Source organism: Salmo salar, chromosome 10 (assembly GCF_965601325.2).
Source record: "Salmo salar chromosome 10, fSalSal1, whole genome shotgun sequence".
Lineage (NCBI taxonomy): Eukaryota > Metazoa > Chordata > Actinopteri > Salmoniformes > Salmonidae > Salmo > Salmo salar.
Genome location: NC_138300.1, coordinates 114,671,250 through 114,693,893, shown reverse-complemented (window position 1 = coordinate 114,693,893; position 22,644 = coordinate 114,671,250). Strand labels below are relative to the sequence as shown.

The following is a 22,644-nucleotide window of genomic DNA, read 5'->3' as shown; positions in this document are numbered from 1 at the left end:
CCTGCATCTCTGGTATCAGTGACCTGTATCTCTGGTACCAGTTACCTGCATCTCTGGTACCAGTGACCTGCATCTCTGGTACCAGTGACCTGCATCTCTGGTATCAGTTACCTGCATCTCTGGTATCAGTGACCTGCATCTCTGGTACCAGTGACCTGCATCTCTGGTATCAGTGACCTGCATCTCTGGTACCAGTGACCTGCATCTCTGGTACCAGTGACCTGCATCTCTGGTACCAGTTACCTGCATCTCTGGTACCAGTTACCTGCATCTCTGATATCAGTGACCTGCATCTCTGGTATCAGTGACCTGCATCTCTGGTATCAGTGACCTGCATCTCTGGTATCAGTGACCTGCATCTCTGGTACCAGTTACCTGCATCTCTGGTACCAGTTACCTGCATCTCTGGTATCAGTTACCTGCATCTCTGGTACCAGTTACCTGCATCTCTGGTATCAGTTACCTGCATCTCTGGTATCAGTGACCTGCATCTCTGGTATCAGTGACCTGCATCTCTGGTATCAGTGACCTGCATCTCTGGTATCAGTGACCTGCATCTCTGGTATCAGTTACCTGCATCTCTGGTATCAGTGACCTGCATCTCTGGTATCAGTGACCTGCATCTCTGGTATCAGTTACCTGCATCTCTGGTACCAGTTACCTGCATCTCTGGTACCAGTTAGCTGCATCTCTGGTACCAGTTACCTGCATCTCTGGCACCAGTTACCTGCATCTCTGGCACCAGTTACCTGCATCTCTGGTACCAGTTACCTGCATCTCTGGTATCAGTGACCTGCATCTCTGGTATCAGTGACCTGCATCTCTGGTACCAGTTACCTGCATCTCTGGTACCAGTTACCTGCATCTCTGGTATCAGTTACCTGCATCTCTGGTACCAGTTAACTGCATCTCTGGTACCAGTTACCTGTATCTCTGGTACCAGTTACCTGCATCTCTGGTATCAGTTACCTGCATCTCTGGTATCAGTTACCTGCATCTCTGGCATCAGTTACCTGCATCTCTGGTATCAGTTACCTATCATAATCTCCGTTGCACAGGGCCTTGACAGGGATCTTGAAGGCCTGCCACACTGGGTCCAGAGTGTTCTTTACAACCTCTGTCTTATGGCAGATAGTAAACCTAGAAACACACAGACGCACGCACGCACGCGCACAAACACACACACACACACACACACACACACACACACACACACACACACACACACACACACACACCACACACACACACACACACACACACACACACACACACACACACACACACACACACCCCCTAGTTACAGTATTGGAAGCCTTTCGAGACATCATAGACTCAGTTTTCCAACTCAAACTTTGCTATGTTTGTTTACATTTGTTTTCTTAATTGGTATTAAGTTTGTCATTTTTTTGGTCTTTAAAAATCTAAACAAACAACAACAACTGCTCTTAAACAGCACGCAGTGTGACCAGGTGGTTAGGACAGGCAGGCAGGCAGGCAGGCAGGCAGCATACTGCTGTTGTGCCCTGGAGCTGGCCATTTAAACTGCTTCAGTTAATACCCAGCTGCACAAAAGCCATACATGTTAAGCGCAAAACAAAGGGAGTCCGCTTTCATAAAAACATCTGTTGGACAAAGATATCTCATACAACGTGTGCTCAACTCAGTCTCAACCACCCGTTCTTTTTCTTTTCCTCTCCCTTCATTCTCTTTATCTCCTCTCATCCTCTCTTTCATGTCCACTCATCCCTCACCACCTATACGCTCTGTGTCTGTCTCAGCTGGGATGTAAAGGACATAGACATGATTATTTACCCTACATGTGACCATATAGTATTGCTATTTGGAGAGTGTACAGTATTTGTTCATTGTCTACAGGCCTTTTTCCCACTGTGTATGGGCAAACACCAAATATAGTACAGTATCTGGGTGTACGACATATTTTGAATAACACTTTACAAACGTTAGCGGTTGCAAATTAATCCATTTTTGATTCGATTTTGTAAGATGTTTTGTACAAAATGGAAAACTGGATCAACTATTGACAACTTACGATCCGTCCTCATTACTGCGGTAGAAGACCAGAAAAGGATCAGACTTCCCAAAGAAGTCTTTCTTGTCCAACTTGTTCCCACAGAACTGCAGCATCACTGACTCCTAGAGAGACCAGGTTACAGATGAATGGAACAGCCAGACAAACAACATCACAGACAGGGACCAGTTTTGATTGGCTGGGGGCCTCAGTATTGTAGCGAATTCAGGGGTTAGCCCTGACCGGGATTCAAATCTGGGTCCAGTGACTGTCACCCCAACACCTTAGCCCTTATTTCAAGAGATCCGAACTTCTTGACGAGGTCGATGTACAGTGCCTTTGGAAAGTATTCAGATCCCTCGACTTTTTCCACATTTTGTTACCATACATCCTTAATTCAAAAATGTATGAAATTATTTAAGTTCCTCATCAATCTACACACAATACCCCATAATGACAAAGCAAAAACAGGTTTAGACATTTTGCTAATTTATTACAAATAAAAATCTGAAATATCATATTTACATAAGTATTCAGACCCTTTACTCAGTACTTCGAAGAAGCACCTTCGGCAATGACAACAGCATCGAGTCTTCTTGGGTATGATGCTACAAGCTTGGCACACCTGTATTTGGGGAGTTTCTCCCATTCTTCTCTACAGATCCTCTCAAGCTCTGTCAGGCTGGATGGGGAGCGTTGCTGCACAGCTATTTTCAGGTCTCTCCAAAGATGTTCGATTGGGTTCAAGTCCGGGCTCTGGCTAGCCCACTCAAGGACAGTCAGAGACTTGTCCCGAAGCCACTCCTGCGTTGTCTTAGCTGTGTCCTGTTGGAAAGGTTGTTGTCCTGTTGGAAAGTGAACCTTTGCCCCAGTCTGAGGTCTGAGCGCTCTGGAGCAGGTTTTCATCAAGGATCTCTGTACTTTGCTCTGTTCATCTTTCCCACGATCCTAACTAGTCTCCCCAACCACCATGCATCACTGTAGGGATGGTGCCAGGTTTCCTCCAGATGTGACGCTTGGTGTTCAGGCCAAAGAGTTCAATCTTTTTTTTTTTTAAGAGGTGGATCAGCTTAATATTGCAGAAAGATTGTTGCTTTCATCAATGTAATTTCCTGCATCATTTCCAATACCCCATATATTTTTTAGGTAAATATATATATCCATATACATACACGTACATACCCATACATATACATATGCATATATAAACATACATACATACATACATACATACATACATACATACATACATACATACATACATACATACATACATACATACATACATACATACATACATACATACATACATACATTCATTCATTCACAGCCCCTTCTCTGCAGTGCAGGGGCGGTTCCTCCTGCAGGCAGAGGAGGGTCGTTAGTGATTGGAGCCACCTGGGCTCAGGGTATTTAAACTGCTTCACTAACGACTCTTCTCTCTCTCTCTGCTCCTCCAGGTATGATCCTGTTTTGTTTGTTCCTTTGTAGTTTTACGTAGTTTCCACTCAGTCATATTCACACACACAGATTCATGCATCCCTGCACTTTACATACACCCTACATTATGACATTTCCACACCTCATTCCTTTTTCTTTGTTTAAAGTTAATAGTTTTTGGTTTATAATAAAGAACCTTTTTGTTTGGCCTATACCTGTTGTTCGTGTCCCCTCATTTTTGCCACAGGCTATGAGCCGGCCTGTGACAATACATACATACATACATACATACATACATACATACATACATACATACATACATACATACATATACATACTTTTTTTTAGAATATACCTTTATTATTACCCGCAAACCCTACCACCCTTCCCCCAATTGGAGTAAACTAATAAACAATAACACCTAGGCTTCTACCTTCTGTTTATACATATTATACACATTTTACAGACACAATCTATTTTACAATAGTTATATTTTGTTTGTTTTTAGTCTTTCCTCTATTTCTGATGTCCACCCAGTTTGATTTCTATTTGTAACTGTGCTATTTCACAAAATATCTGAACCTATATACATTTTACAGACCCTGTATGTTTTACATTGGTTATCTTGTTATTAGTCCCACCCTTCAGCTCCATTCAACCCCTCCCATCTATCTCTCAACACCCTCCATTTTGGATTTCTAATTGCCATATATATTTCAACTGTGCTGTGATGCTTCAGAAAAGTACTGGACCTTTCTATTCTCATAGCTTCTACAGATTGCAAATCAAAGATACATTTTTTTGATAAAATCATTATTATATTATTGATTGATTGACTATGGCTTTTCAAATCACCCAGTATTGCTATCTGCAGCGTTAGTTCTAGGCAAATGTTGCAATTCTTCAGCTATTCCTGGACCTGTGACCAAAAACGAGCTACATATGGACAGTACCAAAATAAATGATCTAATGACTCTGCCTCCTCACAGCAAAATCTGCAGAGCTGGGAAGATTGTATCCCCCATATATATAACATTCTATTGGTTGCAAGAATTTTGTATAGTAATTGAAATTGAAAAATTTGAAGTTTTGAATCCGGCGTTGTTTTGCGTATAAATTCATAAACCACGTGCCATGGAATGGGTACATCGAAAATCTCTTCACAACTATTTAGCAATTTATATGGCACAGGTGTCAATTTTTTTGTCCTTAAATGAAATTGGGATATGTTTTTATTTATCACACTTTTCTTTAACCATTTATGTTCTTTAATGCAGGGCCGACAGACAAGTTCCTTACTTTTTTCCCCTTCTACTTGCCTCTTCCATTTTTGTGGTAATGCTGCAATTAGTTGGTTGTAATTTCGGGTAGAGCAGACATTTCCATATGACTGTGTTAGCTGCATGTGTGACATAACTCCACCAGTCCTATTTATGATATTATTCACTAAAATTATACCTTTTTTAAACATTTCATAATTTTTTTATAAATTTGTATATTTGAGTTTAACCACAGTATTTGTTGTATTATTTGTTCTGTCTTTTCAGGTAGATTAAACTGAATTTGCAACCAACTTTCTAAGGCTTGTTTACAAAATAATGACATTTTTGAGATTATTCCCTTTTCAAACAACCGAAAGTGAGCAGGTGTAATCTGAATAAAGGGAAAAAGGCCATTCTTGAACATGGGGTGAGACATTCCTACGACTTTACTAGAGAACCAGTTTGGATTTAAGTATAACTTTTGTATGACTGATGCCTTTAGTGAGAGGTCTAATGCTTTAATATTTAATAATTTCTGCCCTCCAAATTCATATCCGTTATATAAATAGGCCCGTTTAATTTTGTCTGGCTTGTCATTCCAAATAAAATTGAATATTTTTGTTCATATAATTTAAAAAGCAGGTCACTAGGTGTAGGCAAAACCATAAGCAAATAGGTAAACTGTGATATGACTAAAGAGTTAATCAGGGTGATTTTTCTACAAATAGACAGGTATTTTCCTTTCCATGGTAGCAAGATCTTATCTATTTTTGCTAACTTTCTATAAAAATGTATTGAAGTGAGATCATTTCTATCTTTTGGGATTTGTATACCGAGTATGTCCACGTCCCCGTCAGAACATTTTATTGGTAAACTACACAGTAATGTAAAAGTGATCCAATACATAATATCATAATTTGGTTTTAATCCAGAGAGGTTAGCAAAAGTATCTAGATCATCTATGATGCCGTGGAGGGATTCTAATTGTGGTTTTAAAAGAAAACATGTATCATCAGCGTACAATGACACCTTTGTTTTTAAACCACGGATTTCTAATCCCTTAATATTATTGTTTGATCTAATTTTAACAGCTAACATTTCAATGGCAATAATAAATAAATAGGCCGATAGTGGACAAAGTTGTTTTACTCCTCTAGACAGTTTTAAACTTTCTGAGATGTAGCCATTATTTACTATTTTACACCTGGGGTTACTATACATAACTTTAACCCATTTTATTCCCCAAATTTGAAATATTCTAGGAATTTATAAACTCCATTCATACTTTATCAAAAGCCTTTTCAAAATCAGCTATGAAAACCAGGCCTGGTGTCCCCATTATTTCATAGAATTCTATTGTTTCCAGTACTTGTCTTATATTATCTACAGTGTATCGTCCATGTAAAAAAAACTGTCTGATTAGGACAAATAGTATCTGACAATACTTTTTTCAATCTATGCGCCAAGCATTTAGCTAGGATTTTTGCATCACAGCACTGAAGTGTAAGAGGCCTCCAATTTATTAAATGAACTGGATCTTTATATATACCACTTGGGTCCTGTCACGTCCTGGCCAGTATAAGGTTAATTGGTATTGTAGTTTGGTCAGGACGTGGCAGAGGGTATTCGTTTTATGTGGTTCGGGGTGGTGTGTTTTGTTGAAGGGGCATTTGGTTTAAGTATTCCGGGGTTTTTGGGCACTGTTTGGTTTTCAGGTATTCTATGTTTAGTCTAGTATGTCTGTTTCTATGTTTGGTTAATTGGGGTTGGGACTCTCAGTTGAAGGCAGGTGTTGTCTATCTGCCTTTGATTGAGAGTCCCATATATTAGGGTGTGTTTGTGTTTGTTATTTGTGGGTGATTGTTCTGTGTTCGCCTTGTGCCTTGCAGACTGTCAGTCGATCGTTATTTCTGTTTGTTATTTTGGTGTTCATTTTGTATTCATTAAAACGTCGAGATGAGCATTCACATACCTGCTGCGTTTTGGTCCTCTTTAACCGACGACAAGCGTGACAGGTCCTGTTTCAGTTATAACGATATCAGACCTTCTTGTTGTGTGTCCGATAATCTACCATTTATATAGGAGTTGTTAAAACATGCTAATAATGGTCCTCTGAGTATATCAAAAAAAAATTGGTATACTTCCACTGGTATGCCATCCAGCCCTGGAGTTTTCCCAGCCTTAAAGAGTTTAATTGCATCAAGAAGTTCCTCCTCTGTAATTTGGCCTTCACATGAGTCTTTCTGTACAGATGTTAATTTTACATTATTATTAGGAAAGAAATCCATACAATTAGCTTCGGTTAGAGGAGATGGAGGAGACTGAAATGAAAACATATTCTTATTAAAGTACTTTACTTCCTCTTTCAAAATATAATTCGGTGAATCATTACATTTACATTTACATTACATTTAAGTCATTTAGCAGACGCTCTTATCCAGAGCGACTTACAAAATGGTGCATTCACCTTATGATATTCAGTGGAACAACCACTTTACAATAGTGCATCTAAATCTTTTAAGGGGGGGGGTTAGAAGGATTACTCATGCGCGACTACATCATTTGTAACAAGTTTCAATACATTTTTTTTGGTAGCATTTCTATATTGAAGATTGAAAAATAATTTGGTGCATTTTTCCCCATTTTCCATCCAGTTCGCTTTATTTTTTATAATATGTTACATTGGATCTTTCTTGAATAAGTTCCTCCATTTCTTTTTGTTTTTCCTCTAACTTATTCTGTGCCTCTATGGTACAGTTGTTATTGCTATCTAACTGTACTGTTAGTCCTTCAATTTCCTTTGTTAATATGGACTCTTTTGATCTAAATTGCTTTTGTTTTATAGATGAGTACTGAATTGCATGGCCTCTAAATTGCATGGCCTCTTAATCCACGATGGTGTAGCAGTCAGACGTCTTTGTCCTTCATCTTGTCGTGTCCCATGTATATATCTTTTTATATATTTTTCTTCACATATCTTTTTTTGTACTTTTCTAAACCTCAACTTGTGCCCCGGCCTGCTAGCTGTCTGAATCGCCATGTCTCCAGCCACCCCAACCACTAATATCAATATGCCTTGTCAATTACTGTCCTGGTTAGTGATTATTGTCTTATTTCACTGTAGAGCATCTAGCCCTGCTCAATATGCCTTAACCAACCATTTAGTTCCACCTCCCACATATGCGGTGACATCACCTGGTTTAAACGCCTCTAAAGACAATATCTCTCTCCTCATTACTCAATGCCTAGGTTAACCTCCAATGTACTCACATCCTACCATACCTTTGTCTGTACATTATGCCTTGAACCTATTCTATCGCGCCCAGAAACCTGCTCCTTTTACTCTCTGTTCCGAACGTACTAGACGACCAATTCTGTTAGCCGTTAGCCTTACCCTTATCCTACTCCTCCTCTGTTCCTCTGGGGATGTAAAATTAATCCAGGCCCTGCAGTGCCTAGCTCTACTCCTACTCCCCAGGTGCTCTCATTTGCTGACTTCTGTAACTGTAAAAGCCTTGGTTTCATGCATATTAACATTAGAAGCCTCCTCCCTAAATTTGTTTTATTCACTGCTTTAGCACACTCTGCCAACCCGGATGTCCTAGCCGTGTCTGAATCCTGGCTTAGGAAGACCACCAAAAACCCTGAAATTTCCATCCCTAACTACAACATCTTCCGACAAGATAGAACTGCCAAAGAGGGCGGTGTTGCAATCTACTACAGAGATAGCCTGCAGAGATCTGTCTTACTATCCAGGTCTGTATCCAAACAATTCGAGCTTCTACTTTTAAAAATCCACCTTTCCAGAAACAAGTCTCTCATCGTTGCCGCTTGCTATAGACCACTGTCATGGAAAAATTGCAAGATTATGTTATAATGCTTTTATTGCATCAAATGGTTGTTTTATTCAACAGAACAGAGTATTCTGTTAACTATTGTGTGTGTGTTCTACTGAGGATGTGCCTCTGAGAGATAACACTGACAGAGGAAATTTACAATGTCTTTGGGTGATAAAACCTAAAGAGCATACCAGAGCATGAGTTTATGTTTCTGCTCTATACCGTACCAGGGAGAGATGGTTCCAGTTTGGAGTCTTAACCTTGTGACACATTCTATGTATCTGTTGTTTGTCATGTAGGTTGAAAGGGGTGTATCTTGGCTATAAAAGACATTTGTGCTTTTGTCTCGCCAAACTCAACGGCTCATTAGAAATGGTGAATCGTTGACAAGTCATTGCTATTGCAAAGCTCTCATTATTAAAGATTTAGTTTAAGTATAACTCTGACTTGTGTGATAAGTTTGTCTCTCCTCATTTGATAGTAAAGAAATGAACCACCACACCACCCTCTGCCCCCAGCTGTGCCCTGGACACCATATGTGAATTGATTGCCCCCCATCTATCTTCAGAGCTTGTGCTGCTAGGTGACCTAAACTGGGACATGCTTAACACCCCGGCCATCCTACAATCTAAGCTTGATGCCCTCAATCTCTCACAAATGATCAATGAACCCATCAGGTACAACCCCAAATCCGTAAACACGGGCACCCTCAATGATGTCATCCTAACCAACTTGCCCTCCAAATACACCTCTGCTGTTTTCAACCAAGATCTCAGCGATCATGGCCTCATTGCCTGCATCCGTAATGGGTCTGCGGTCAAACAACCACCCCTCATCACTGTCAAACGCTCCCTAAAACACTTCAGTGAGCAGGCCTTTCTAATCGACCTGGCCCGGGTATCCTGGAAGGATATTGACCTCATCCCGTCAGTAGAGGATGCCTGGTTATTCTTTAAAAGTGCCTTCCTCACCATCTTAAATAAGCATGCCCCATTCAAAAAATGTAGAACCAGGAACAGATATAGCCCTTGGTTCTCTCCAGACCTGACTGCCCTTGACCAGCACAAAAACATCCTGTGGCGTTCTGCATTAGCATCGAATAGCCCCCATGATATGCAACTTTTCAGGGAAGTTAGGAACCAATATACACAGGCAGTTAAGAAAGCTAAGGCTAGCTTTTTCAAGCAGAAATTCTCATCCTGTAGCACAAACTCAAAAAAATTCTGGGACACTGTAAAGTCCATGGAGAATAAGAGCACCTCCTCCCAGCTGCCCACTGCACTGAGGCTAGGAAACACTGTCACCACCGATAAATCCACAATCATTGAGAATTTCAATAAGCACTTTTCTACGGTTGGCCATGCTTTCCACCTGGCTACCCCTACCCCGATCAACAGCCCTGCACCCCACACAGCAACTCGCCCAAGCCTCCCCCATTTCTCCTTCACCCAAATCCAGATAGCTGATGTTCTGAAAGAGCTGCAAAATCTGGACCCCTACAAATCAGCCGTGCTAGACAATCTAGACCCTCTCTTTCTAAAATTATCTGCCGAAATTGTTGCAACCCCTATTACTAGCCTGTTCAACCTCTCTTTCGTATTGTCTGAGAGTCCCAAAGATTGGAAAGCTGCCACGGTCATCCCCCTCTTTAAAGGGGGAGACACTCTAGACCCAAACTGCTATAGACCAATATCTATCCTACCCTGCCTTTCTAAGGTCTTCGAAAGCCAAGTTAACAAACAGATTACCGACCATTTCGAATCCCACCGTAACTTCTCCGCTATTCAATCTGGTTTCAGAGCTGGCATGGGTGCACCTCAGCCACGCTCAAGGTCCTAAACGATATCATAACCGCCATCGATAAGAGACATTACTGTGCAGCCGTATTCATCGACCTGGCCAAGGCTTTCGACTCTGTCAATCACCACATTCTTATCACAAGACTCAACAGCCTTGATTTCTCAAATGATTGCCTCGCCTGGTTCACCAACTACTTCTCTGGTGTGTCAAATCGGAGGGCCTGTTGTCCGGACCTCTGGCAGTCTCTATGGGGGTGCCACAGGGTTCAATTCTCGGGCCGACTCTCTTCTCTGTATACATCAACGATGTCGCTCTTGCTGCTGGTGATTCTCTGATCCACCTCTGCGCAAATGACACCATTCTGTATATCTCTGGCCCTTCTTTGGACACTGTGTTAACTAACCTCCAGATGAGCATCAATGCCATACAACTCTCCTTCCGTGGCCTCCAACTGCTCTTAAATGCAAGTAAAATGAAATGCCTGCTCTTCTACCGATCACTGCCCGCACCTGCCCGCACGTCCAGCATCACTACTCTGAACGTTTCTGACTTAGGATATGTTGACAACTACCAATACCTAGGTGTCTGGTTAGACTGTAAACTCTCCTTCCAGACTCACATTAACCTGTTGGGGCTACAGGTTAGCAATGAACCCCGAGACGGGATTGCTAACAAGGCTGAAAATTCAAAACATCAAAAATCTAATAATTTCAATTTCTCAAACAATCAACTATTTTACACAATTTAAAAGATAAACATCTCCTTAATCTAACCACATTGTTCGATTTTCAAAGAGGCTTTATGGCAAAAGCATAAAGTTAGATTATGTTAGGACAGTACATAGCCACAAAAGTACAAACATCCAGTTTCAATTCAAGGTCAGGCGTCACCAAAAGCAGAAACCAGCTACAATTATGCACCAACCTTTGACAATCTCCATCAGATGACACTCCTAGGACATTATGTTATACAATACATGCATTTTTTGTTCCATCAAGTTCATATTTATATCCAAAAACAGCATTTTACAGTAGCGTGAAATTCAGATTTTTTTCTTCTCTGAAATGCTTCCGGTGAACATAACAAAATTACTATTCGAAAACATTGGTAAATTATAATATTGTCATTCAAAGAATAATATATTATCATCTCGTAATTGCTACCGAATGGCCAGATCTCAAAATAACTTTACTGGGAAATCACATTTTGCAATAAACGGGGTGCTATGCTATACAGTTAGCATCATCTAATATCGATAATAACATTGTAAATATCCCCTTACCTTTGATTATCTCCATCAGAAGGCACTGCCAGGAATCCCAGGTCCGGAACAAATGTGGTTTCTTTTGACAAAGTTCATAATTTATGTCCAAATAACACCAAGTAGTTAGCGTTCATTATGCTCCCACAAAACGTGGTGGGGGGGGGTGTAAAATCACGCCGAAAAGCTAAAAAAACCTAGTAAATAATCTATTTACGTTCGTTCAAACATGTCAAACGTTGTTTAGCATTAATCTTTTGGTCCATTTTTAACGTTAAACATCAGTAATATTTTCACACAACCTATCCTATGTCTAGATAAACAATTATGACAAACTCACGCTTCTCAGATTTATGCGCAGGCGCAAAAAAATGAAGTGACGACATGTCAACTTCCTTGCATTCTAATTTGCTCTCTGTTTTTCATAGACGCTTCAAACAACTTTATAAAGATCGTTGACATCTAGTGGAAGCCGTAGGAGTTGCGAAATGAATCCTTTCTCACTATGGTATCTATAAAACAATGACACTAAATAGTACAGTCACAAAATTCACATTTTTTTAAATCTATTTTTCACAGGTTTTTGCCTGCAATATTAGTTTTGTTATACTTACAGACACCATTCAAACTGTTTTAGAAAATTCTGAGTGTTTTCTATCCGAATGTGTTAATAATATGCATATCCTAGCTTCTGAGTTGGTGTAGGAGGCAGTTAAGCACATATTTTTTTCAAAATTTCTCAATACTGCCCCCTAGCCCCAACAGGTTTTAAGCATCTCCAATCCAAAATTAAATCTAGAATCGGCTTCCTATTTCGCAACAAATCATCCTTCACTCATGCTGCCAAACATACACTAGTAAAACTGACCATCCTACCGATCCTTGACTTTGGCGATGTCATTTCCAAATTGCAACACTCCAACACTCTACTCAACAAATTGGATGCAGTCTATTACAGTGCCATCCGTTTTGTCACCAAAGCCCCATATACTACCCACCACTGCGACATGTACGCTCTCATTGGCTGGCCCTCGCTTCATACTCGCCCCTGCCAAACCCACTGGCTCCAGGTCATCTACAAGTCTCTGCTAGGTAAAGCCCCGCCTTATCTCAGGTCACTGGTCACCATAGCAGCACCCACCCGTAGCACGCGCTCCAGCAGGTATATCTCACTGGTCACCCCCAAAGCCAATTCTTCCTTTGGCCGCCTTTCCTTCCAGTTCTCTGCTGCTAATGACTGGAACGAACTGCAAAAATCACTGAAGCTGGAGACTCATATCTCCCTCACTAGCTTTAAGCACCAGCTGTCAGAGCAGCTCACAGATCACTGCACCTGTACATAGCACATCTGTAAATAGCCCATCCAACTACCTCATCCCCATACTGTATTTATTTATCTTGCTCCTTTGCACCCCAGTATCTCTACTTGCACATTCATCTTCTGCACATCTACTATTACAGTGTTTCATTGCTATATTGTAATTACTTTGCCACATGGCCTATTTATTGCCTTACCTCCCTTATCCTACCTCATTTGCACACACTGTATATATACTTTTTCTACTGTATTATTGACTGTATGTTTGTTTATTCCATGTGTAACTCTGTGTTGTTGTTTGTGTCAAACTGCTTTGCTTTATCTTGGCCAGGTTGCAGTTGTAAATGAGAACTTGTTCTCAACTAGCCTACCTGGTTAATAAAGGTGAAATAAATAAAGGCACATTTAAAAGTGTCCCACATAATAAGTGGATCTGTTGTACCTATGTTGTGTCTGAAAAAGTCAGTTATAAATGATTCTGTCCTAGTTATAAACAATTTATCATCTAGAGGCTTTGATTAAATTTCCAATATCCTCGCCCACGTGGAAATTCTGTAGGAGTAATATATATGCCAATTATGTGATCCTACTGCATTCTGTCCCCTATCAACACTTTTTAAACTTTTGGTGCCAGAGAGAATGACATAAGAATGTAATCAAGACGACTAGCTTGATTAAGCCTCTGCCATGTATATCTCACTAGGTCAGGGTATTTAAGCCTCAATATATCCACTACTTCCAATATATCCATGACATTTATGATTTCCTAAAGTGTCTGAGGATGATAGTTTGTAGTGTGATTTTCTTTACGGTCCATAGAGGTATTGTAACAGCTGTCTGTGGAAGTAGACCAAGGTGCAGCAGAGGATGTGTTCATCATTAGAATTTTAATAGAACAACGTGAACACTATACAAAAAACAAGAAAAACTAACAGCCAAAACAGTCCTGTCAGGTGCAAACACTAACAAAAACAATTACCCACAATACCCAAAACCCTAAACACCCTGGCCTAACCAAAATAAAGAACATAAACCCCTCTCTATGGCCAGGGCGTTACAGGTATCTAAGTCCACCACCATAATAATAGAGTCTAGTGTTGATTGTAGAGTTGATAAATTCTCATAAATATTTTCAAAGAAGCTTGGATCATCATTATTTGGATCGTATAGGTTAATAAGCCATATCTGTTTATTGTCCAATAACATATTTAAAATAATCCATCTACCTTGATGATCTGTTTGGACAATTTGCACATTTGGATCAAAATGACTGTTTATTAATACCATCACCCATGGGAGAAATATATTTTGCCCCCTCAGTCCTTTTTCCACAAAACTTCACCTAAAATTGTTGAATGAGTTTCCTGTAAACAATAGATATTATATTCCTTTTCTTTTAGCCAGGTAAATACTGATCGTCTTTTCAATCTTGAGTTCAATCTTGGTTTCATCAGACCAGAGAATCTTGTTTCTCATGGTCTGAGAGTCTTTAGGTGCCTTTTGGCAAACTTCAAGTGAGCTGTCATGTGCCTTTTACTGAAGAACATATCAAGACTGTTTCAAGGACAGCTTTTTTCCATCTACGTAACATTGCAAAAATCAGAAATTTTCTGTCCAAAAATGACGCAGAAAAATTAATCCATGCTTTTGTTACTTCTAGGCTGGACTACTGCAATGCTCTACTTTCCGGCTACCCGGATAAAACACTAAATAAACTTCAGTTAGTGCTAAATACGGCTGCTAGAATCCTGACTAGAGCCAAAAAATTTGATCATATTACTCCAGTGCTAGCCTCCCTACACTGGCTTCCTGTTAAGGCAAGGGCTGATTTCAAGGTTTTACTGCTAACCTACAAAGCATTACATGGGCTTGCTCCTACTTATCTTTCCGATTTGGTCCTGCCCTACATACCTACACGTACGCTACGGTCACAAGACGCAGGCCTCCTAATTGTCCCTAGAATTTCTAAGCAAACGGCTGGAGGTAGGGCTTTCTCCTATAGAGCTCCATTTTTATGGAATGGTCTGCCTACCAATGTGAGAGACGCAGACTCAGTCTCAACCTTTAAGTCTTTACTGAAGACTTATCTCTTCAGTAGGTCCTATGATTAAGTATAGTCTGGCCCAGGAGTGTGAAGGTGAACGGAAAGGCTGGAGCAACGAACCGCCCTTGCTGTCTCTGCCTTGCCGGTTCCCCTCTTTCCACTGGGATTCTCTGCCTCTAACCCTTTTACAGGGGCTGAGTCACTGGCCTACTGGTGTTCTTCCATGCCGTCCATGGGAGGGGTGCGTCACTTGAGTGGGTTGAGTCACTGACGTGGTCTTCCTGTCTGGGTTGGCGCCCCCCCCCCCCTTGGGTTGTGCCATGGCGGAGATTGTTGTGGGCTATACTCGGCCTTGTCTTAGGATGGTAAGTTGGTGGTTGGAGACATCCCTCTAGTGGTGTGGGGGCTGTGCTTTGGCAAAGTGGGTGGGGTTATATCCTGCCTGTTTGGCCCTGTCCGGGGGTATCATCGGATGGGGCCACAGTGTCTTCTGATCCCTCCTGTCTCAGCCTCCAGTATTTATGCTGCAGTAGTTTATGTGTCGGGGGGCTAGGGTCAGTCTGTTACATCTGGAGTATTTCTCTTGTCTTATCCGGTGTCCTGTGTGTATTTAAATATGCTCTCTCTAATTCTCTCTTTCTGTCTTTCTCTCGGAGGACCTGAGCCCTAGGACCATGCCTCAGGACTACCTGGTATGATGACTCCTTGCTGTCCCCAGTCCACCTGGCCGTGCTGCTGCTCCAGTTTCAACTGTTCTGCCTGCGGCTATGGAACCCTGACCTGCTCACCGGACGTGCTTGTTGCACCCTACTACTATGATTATTATTATTTGACCATGCTGGTCATTTATGAACATTTTAACATTCTAACATCTTGACTATGTTCTGTTATAATATCCACCCTGCACAGCCAGAAGAGGACTGGCCACCCCTCATAGCCTGGTTCCTCTCTAGGTTTCTTCCTAGGTTTTTGTCCTTTCTAGGGAGTTTTTCCTAGGGAGTTTTTCCTAGCCACCGTGCTTCTTTCACATGCTTTGCTTGCTGTTTGGGGTTTTAGGCTGGGTTTCTGTACAGTACTTTGAGAATATCAGCTGATGTACGAAGGGCTATATAAAAATAAATTTGATTTGATTTGATTTGATACTGAGGGGTGGCTTCCGTCTGGCCACTACCATAAAGGCCTGATTGGTGTGGTGCTGCAGAGATGGTTGTCCTTCTGTAAGGTTGTCCCATCTCCACAGAGGAACTCTAGAGCTCTGTCAGAGTGACCATCCAAACTTCTTCCATTTAAGAATGATGGAGGCCACTGTGTTTTGGGGATCTGCAGACATTTTTTGGTACGCTTCCCCAGATCTGTGCCTCGACACAATCCTGTCTCGGAGCTCTTCGACCTCATGGTTTGGTTTTTGCTCTGACATGCAGTGTCGTGGAAAATTACATAATTAGTCATGTTATCCCATGTTTTACTGTTTAAAGAATTGTCTCTTGTTATATGCTACAGTTTTTTTTAAACTTGATACGAACTTGCCTTTCTGGGACTTAGTCATAAGACTGGGCGTATAGCTAAGGTCTGTTTGGGTGAGACCGCAGGTGTAGACCTTACAGTGAAATACTTACTTACAAGCCCTTAACCAACAATGATTTAAGATGTTTTAAGAAAAATATGTGTTAAGTAAAAAATAGATAAGTAAAAAAATGTAAAATAAAACATTAAGTAACAAATAATTAAAGAGCAGCAGTAAAATAACATTAGCGAGGCTATATACAGGGGGTACCAGTACAGAGTCAATGTGTGGAGGCACATTTAGGTAGAGTTAAAGTGACTATGCATAGATAATAAACAAAGAGTAGCAGACTTCCTGGTAAGGCCTGATCACCCCCACTAGAAAGACTGGAGACATTGGGTGAGATTTAAATGTAATATATAAACACTGATTAGTAAGAAGTTTATCGTTTACCATTAGTCCTGTGCGTGATTCAGAGCACGAGAAGGAGAGCGAGAGCTGCCCTGAATGAGGGACACCTGTCTCTAGTCTATTTTGCCATTACCTTATGAGTTATCAAGAGTTGTAATTCTAATTTGATTTGTTATTCTAATTTGGTAATTTTTTATTTAACAGGCAGTGTTGTTGTTTTTAGTTACTAGTCCCTTGGGGCTTTTGGTAAATATGCAAATGTGTTTCTTCACATGTCTGCCTATGAAAGAAGGAAACCTTTTTCCCACCTCTAGATTAATATGAAGAAGTGTATTGCTGTTGTTGTGTTGTTTGTTTGTTTTTGTCTTGTTTGATACAAATCTCACCAGGTTGGGTCTGCTATACGGTTGGGATTCCTCCCTAAGGGATAACTCTGCGGGGAGGTTGTCAGTATGATGAGGGAGTATAAGCACATTTTCAAAATGGTTTCAACAAGTGTGTTGTTATGCTCTTTGACATTTGTTTTAGGAATGTTGATTTAAGAAAATTGGGAAGGTAATAATTTGTCATACGAGAAATATTTTTCTGAATGAAAAATGCCTTAAACTGTTGTTTTGGTCTGTCCTTTTTTGAGGTTATGGTGAAGGTGACCACAGATGGTGTCTAGATGCATGCAAGGTATAAATTGATAGTCAAGAACAGTGTGAACCTCAACCCCCCTAACCGGCTGAAGAAATGGCGTTCACTACAACCTTTTCCTTCACCTTCCTACCGTGAGACCTGAGTCTGAGCCAGCAACCTGTACACAGCATCCAGTCGAAGGTATCAACTGCCTTTTCTCTCATGCTTTTTCTCTCAGGAGTGTGACATGAGTCCACGTGGAGTGAGCATGGAGAGAGATCCTGTCAACTTCCTTCATGCTGTTGGGGGACTGTAAAGGAAAATGGCGGCTCAGGTGAGAGGCATTATACATTATAAAGGGCCATCCACTTTGAACATGTCGCCATTTGAAAGACAAACTGAAACACTATCTGAAGAAGAACACGAAGACACGCCAGAAGGATGAGTGCCAGGAGGAGGGGGGTCAACCTTGCCCGTAATTGTTTGTTTGGGGGTATAAGGTTGATTGTGGAGGTCTGCACACTGCAAAAATCTATAGTAATTTAGACTGCATTGAGATACCGATCTGTCATTAGCATGCCACTCATGGCAGTGTAAAACAGGGATAACCTCTCTGGGCTAGGTGGGACGTGACCGTCCCACTCTATTCAACAGCCAGTGGAACAGCGTGGCGCGAAATACAAAAACCTCAAAAATGCAATTATTTCAATTTTTCAAACATACGACTATTTTACACCATTTTAAAGATAAGACTCTCGTTAATCTAACCACATTGTCCGATTTCAAAAAGGCTTTACAGCGAAAGCAAAACATTAGATTATGTTAGGAGAGTACATAGACCAAAATAATCACACAGCCATTTTCAAAGCAAGCATATATGTCACAAAAACCCAAAACACAGCTAAATGAAGCACTAACCTTTGATGATCTTCATCAGATGACACTCCTAGGACATTATGTTATACAATACATGTATGTTTTGTTCAATGAAGTTCATATTTATATCCAAAAACAGCTTTTTACATTGGCGTATGATGTTCAGAACATGCATTCCCAACAAAAACTTCCGGTGAATTTACTAAATTACTCATCATTAACGTTGACAAAATACATAACAATTATTTTATGAATTATAACTCCTTCATGCAATCGCTATGTCAGATTTTAAAATAGCTTTTCGGCGAAAGCACATTTTTCAATATTCTGAGTACATAGCTAAGCCATCACGGCTAGCTATTTTGACAATCGCCAAGTTCGGAGCACACTAAACTCAGAATTAGTATTAGAAATATTGTATTACCTTTGCTGATCTTCGTCAGAATGCACTCCCAGGACTGCTACTTCCACAAGAAATGTTGTTTTTGTTCCAAATAATCCATAGTTATGTCCAACTACCTCCGTTTTGTTCGTGCATTCAGGTCACTATCCAAAGGGTAATGCGCGAGCGCATTTCAAGATAAAAAAATTCAAAATGTTCCATTACCGTACTTAGAAGCATGTCAAACGCTGTTTAAAATCTTTTTTTTTTTGTATTTTTCTCGTAAAATAGCGATAATATTCCAACCGGACAAAAGTGTATTCATTCAAAGAGGAAAATAAAAAACAGCGTGCTCGCGTGAACACGCATATCCAATCTCTTTGTCACCAGGCAGACCACTGAGAAACTGAGCTACTATACTCTGCCCAGAGACAGAAGACACCTCAATCCGCTTTCTGAAGGCTTTAGACAGCCAATGGAAGCCTTAGAAAGTGCAACGTAACTGCACAGATACTGTAGTTTCGATAGAGAATCAAAAGAAGAACTACAAATTCTCAGATAGGCCACTTCCTGCTTGGAATTTTCTCAGGTTTTTGCCTGCTATATGAGTTCTGTTATACTCACAGACACCATTCAAACAGTTTTAGAAACTTCAGAGTGTTTTCTATCCAAATCTACTAATAATATGCATATTCTCATTTCTCGGCAAGAGTAGTAACCAGTTTAAATCGGGTACGTTTTTTATCTGGTCGTGAAAATACTGCCCCCTAGCCCATACAGGATAAACAGGGGCCATAATGAAAAAAGTTAATACTGGTAATAAGTAGTACAAACTGTCTATATATGGTTCCCTGTTTGTAAATATGCATTCTACCTGTGTTGGTGTGTGCTAAGTTGAGGGTCTTGAATTTGAGTGATAAACTCAATGTGGAGCATTGAAGACTGTCATTCTAAATGTGGGTTATATAACATTGATAGTAGGGATGTTGTTTTAAAGAAGTTATCAGAATTCCATTGTTAAAGAACATCAATACATATGAATTTCTGGATGATACAGTACAATTGACTTGAGCATGTTTTGTATGTTTATAACTATGTAAGTGGACTAGCAGTAGTGACTAATGTATTATGGGTTAGATAGAATGATTAATTGTGCAAAATATATTTGTAGCCAGAGGCTAAGTACATACAGGGACAGAGTGTGTCAAATGATAGATGACCATTGCTGTACATTCATACCCCAGGGTGAGGGTAACTTTACTATTGTAGTGGAACATCTGAAAAGCTTAGAGATGATTTCGCAAAAAAAACCCAACCAGACAATGATTGGAATCCATTTGGATGGGTTCAGTCATTATTTGGTGGTATGGTAGCTACAATATTTCATTGGTTAATTTATGGCTTAGTTATTTTTTATATTATTAAAACTTGTGTTTAGAAATTGTGCAGCAAAGTCGTTGAGGCAATTCTTTCCATGCCATTACTGATCCCCGAAGGAGACGCCTCAGAACCCTATTTATCTGATTTATTTCCTATGTCTGATTACATGTCTGATGAAGATGATGATAATCCATAACACCAAGGTAAAAAACATTTAGTTAATGGTGCAACATGTCCATATGCCATGCTCACAGCGGGGGTTATGTGAATAATGCTCCCACGGTAGAGTAAGGGCCTACCGTCATGGTGACCCTGTCGCAATATGGACAGTCTCAACGAAGCAATTGCCTTTTGTGTGGTGATAAAGTATGTACTGATGTTAAATTCATATGTTCCTTTCTCCCTTCTGAGAATGAATTGCACTATGTGAAGGATTGAAACTCAATGACAATGGAGGTCATTTACAATTGTAATATACTATGTGTAAGAAAGTCTTTCCTTTTCCATTTTTTTCTTCGTGTTAATGCTTGTTTATTGAAAATACTTGTTAGTCATTTTCTATTAGGTTGAGACTTAGTCTCAAAAGGGAGGAAATGTTGTGGAAAATTACATCATTAGTCATGCTATCCTGTGCTTTACTGTTTAAAGAAATATCTCGTTATATGCCTGTGTCTTTTCTAACCTGATACAAACTTGCCTTTGTATCAGGCAAGATTGGGCATATCAGACAAGATTGGGCATATAGCTAAGGTCCATTTGGGTGTGACCACATCACCCAAACGTCATCCTGTGGATTTACTGTCTACAGAAGGTCACATGGATATTATAGTGTTTGCTGTTGTGAATGCAGCTAGATGGTTGAGCCATCGGGCTATCAACCTCGTGCTATCTTAAATCTGCACAGACAACTAATTGCCTTTTACACACTATCTGCTGACTGCCATGTATACAAAAAGAATGTGCTTCTCTATAAAAGCCTAGAACTGACACCATTGATTGAGTTTTCAACTATTTTTGTTTATTTTATTTTTATTTCACCTTTATTTAACCAGGTATGCAAGTTGAGAACAAGTTCTCATTTACAATTACGACCTGGCCAAGATAAAGCAAAGCAGTTCGACAACATACAAAAACACAGAGTTACACATGGAGTAAAACAACATACAATCAATGATGCAGTAGAAAACTATGAAACACTATCTGAAGAAGAACATGAAGACACGCCAGAAGGATGAGTGCCAGGAGGGGGGGGTCAACCTTGCCCGTAATTGTTTGTTTGGGGGTATAAGGTTGATTGTGGAGGTCTGCACACTGCGAAAATGTATAGTAATTTAGACTGCATTGAGATACCGATCTGTCATTAGCATGCCACTCATGGCAGTGTAAAACAGGGATAACCTCTCTGGGCTAGGTGGGACGGTCACAAAACACGAAACTAGGTGGGACGGTCACGAAACTATGCGCTGTTGAGCGGATGGTTGATTCTCCATTTTTGCAAATCTTATAATAAAGTGTTGTTTGAAAGAATCTGCCATCTCTCTTCCTATAGAATTGCTGTCAAGTGTGGGACCTTATATAGACAGGGTGTGTCTTTACAAATCATGTCCAATCAATTGAATTTACCACAGGTGGCCATCAATCAAGTTGTAGAAACATCTCAATGATGATCAATGGAAACAAACAGGATGCATCTGAGCTCAATTTCCAGTCTTATAGCAAAGGGTCTGAATACTTATGTAAATAACGTATTTCTGTTTTCACTTTGTCATTATGGAAAATGTAGTGGAAAAAGTCAAGGAGTCTGAATACTTTCCAAAGGAACTGTAGGTGTTGGGTTTAAGGTCACTGCAGTACATAGGGAGCTACTCGTTGGGAAACAGGCAATGTGTGATTTCTGTGCTTACACTTAAAATAATGTTTGTGCATGTGTGTTCGCATACGTGAGTGTGTGCGTGTGTTTGTTTGTTGGAGTATGTGGATATGTATGACTAAACATCCACTGTTTAAAAGGCCAAATTTGTCCATTTTGATGATGCCTGTTCATTCAAGGGGCTAAACAACAGCTTCATACTGCAAGTGAGTTTTTTTAAACACATAAAAATAACTCACCCTGCAGTTGCTCAGCTCCTCTGCTCTCACTATGATAGTTCCACACTTCTTCCCTGGAATCCCACTGTCACAACACACAAAAAAGGGATTGGAATCCTTCTTCTATCTATGTTACTGTACATTTCATTATTTATTCATGGCTCGCCGTCCGTCCACATCCATGTCATGCGTGAATCGTCAATAGCTTCCATGAGGCCTAGGCTTAGTGTTTTGTACAGAATGCCAACATACAGAACAAACTTCACCAAGTCAGAAAACAGACAAATTAAATGAATGTTAGAAGCCAAAGCCTTGGTTCAGACTGGAGAGAGAGCAATGTTGTTTTAATTTGGCTAAGGAGAGCCGGGATTATGCAATAACATGCA

At 40.3% G+C, this 22,644-nt stretch overlaps 1 protein-coding gene across 1 annotated transcript in view; it reads right to left on the bottom strand.

Moving 5' to 3' along the window:
- LOC106561599 (copine-8) overlaps window positions 1-22,644 on the bottom strand; it is an 86,270-nt gene that overhangs the window by 16,159 nt on the left and 47,467 nt on the right. Inside the window, exons 7-9 of the mRNA XM_045688455.2 lie at window positions 22,280-22,343; window positions 2,054-2,157; window positions 1,036-1,140 (exon numbers count right to left, since the gene is read on the bottom strand). Of these exons, the coding sequence (XP_045544411.1) occupies window positions 1,036-1,140; window positions 2,054-2,157; window positions 22,280-22,343 (273 nt within the window). The remainder of the gene's footprint in view (window positions 1-1,035; window positions 1,141-2,053; window positions 2,158-22,279; window positions 22,344-22,644) is intronic.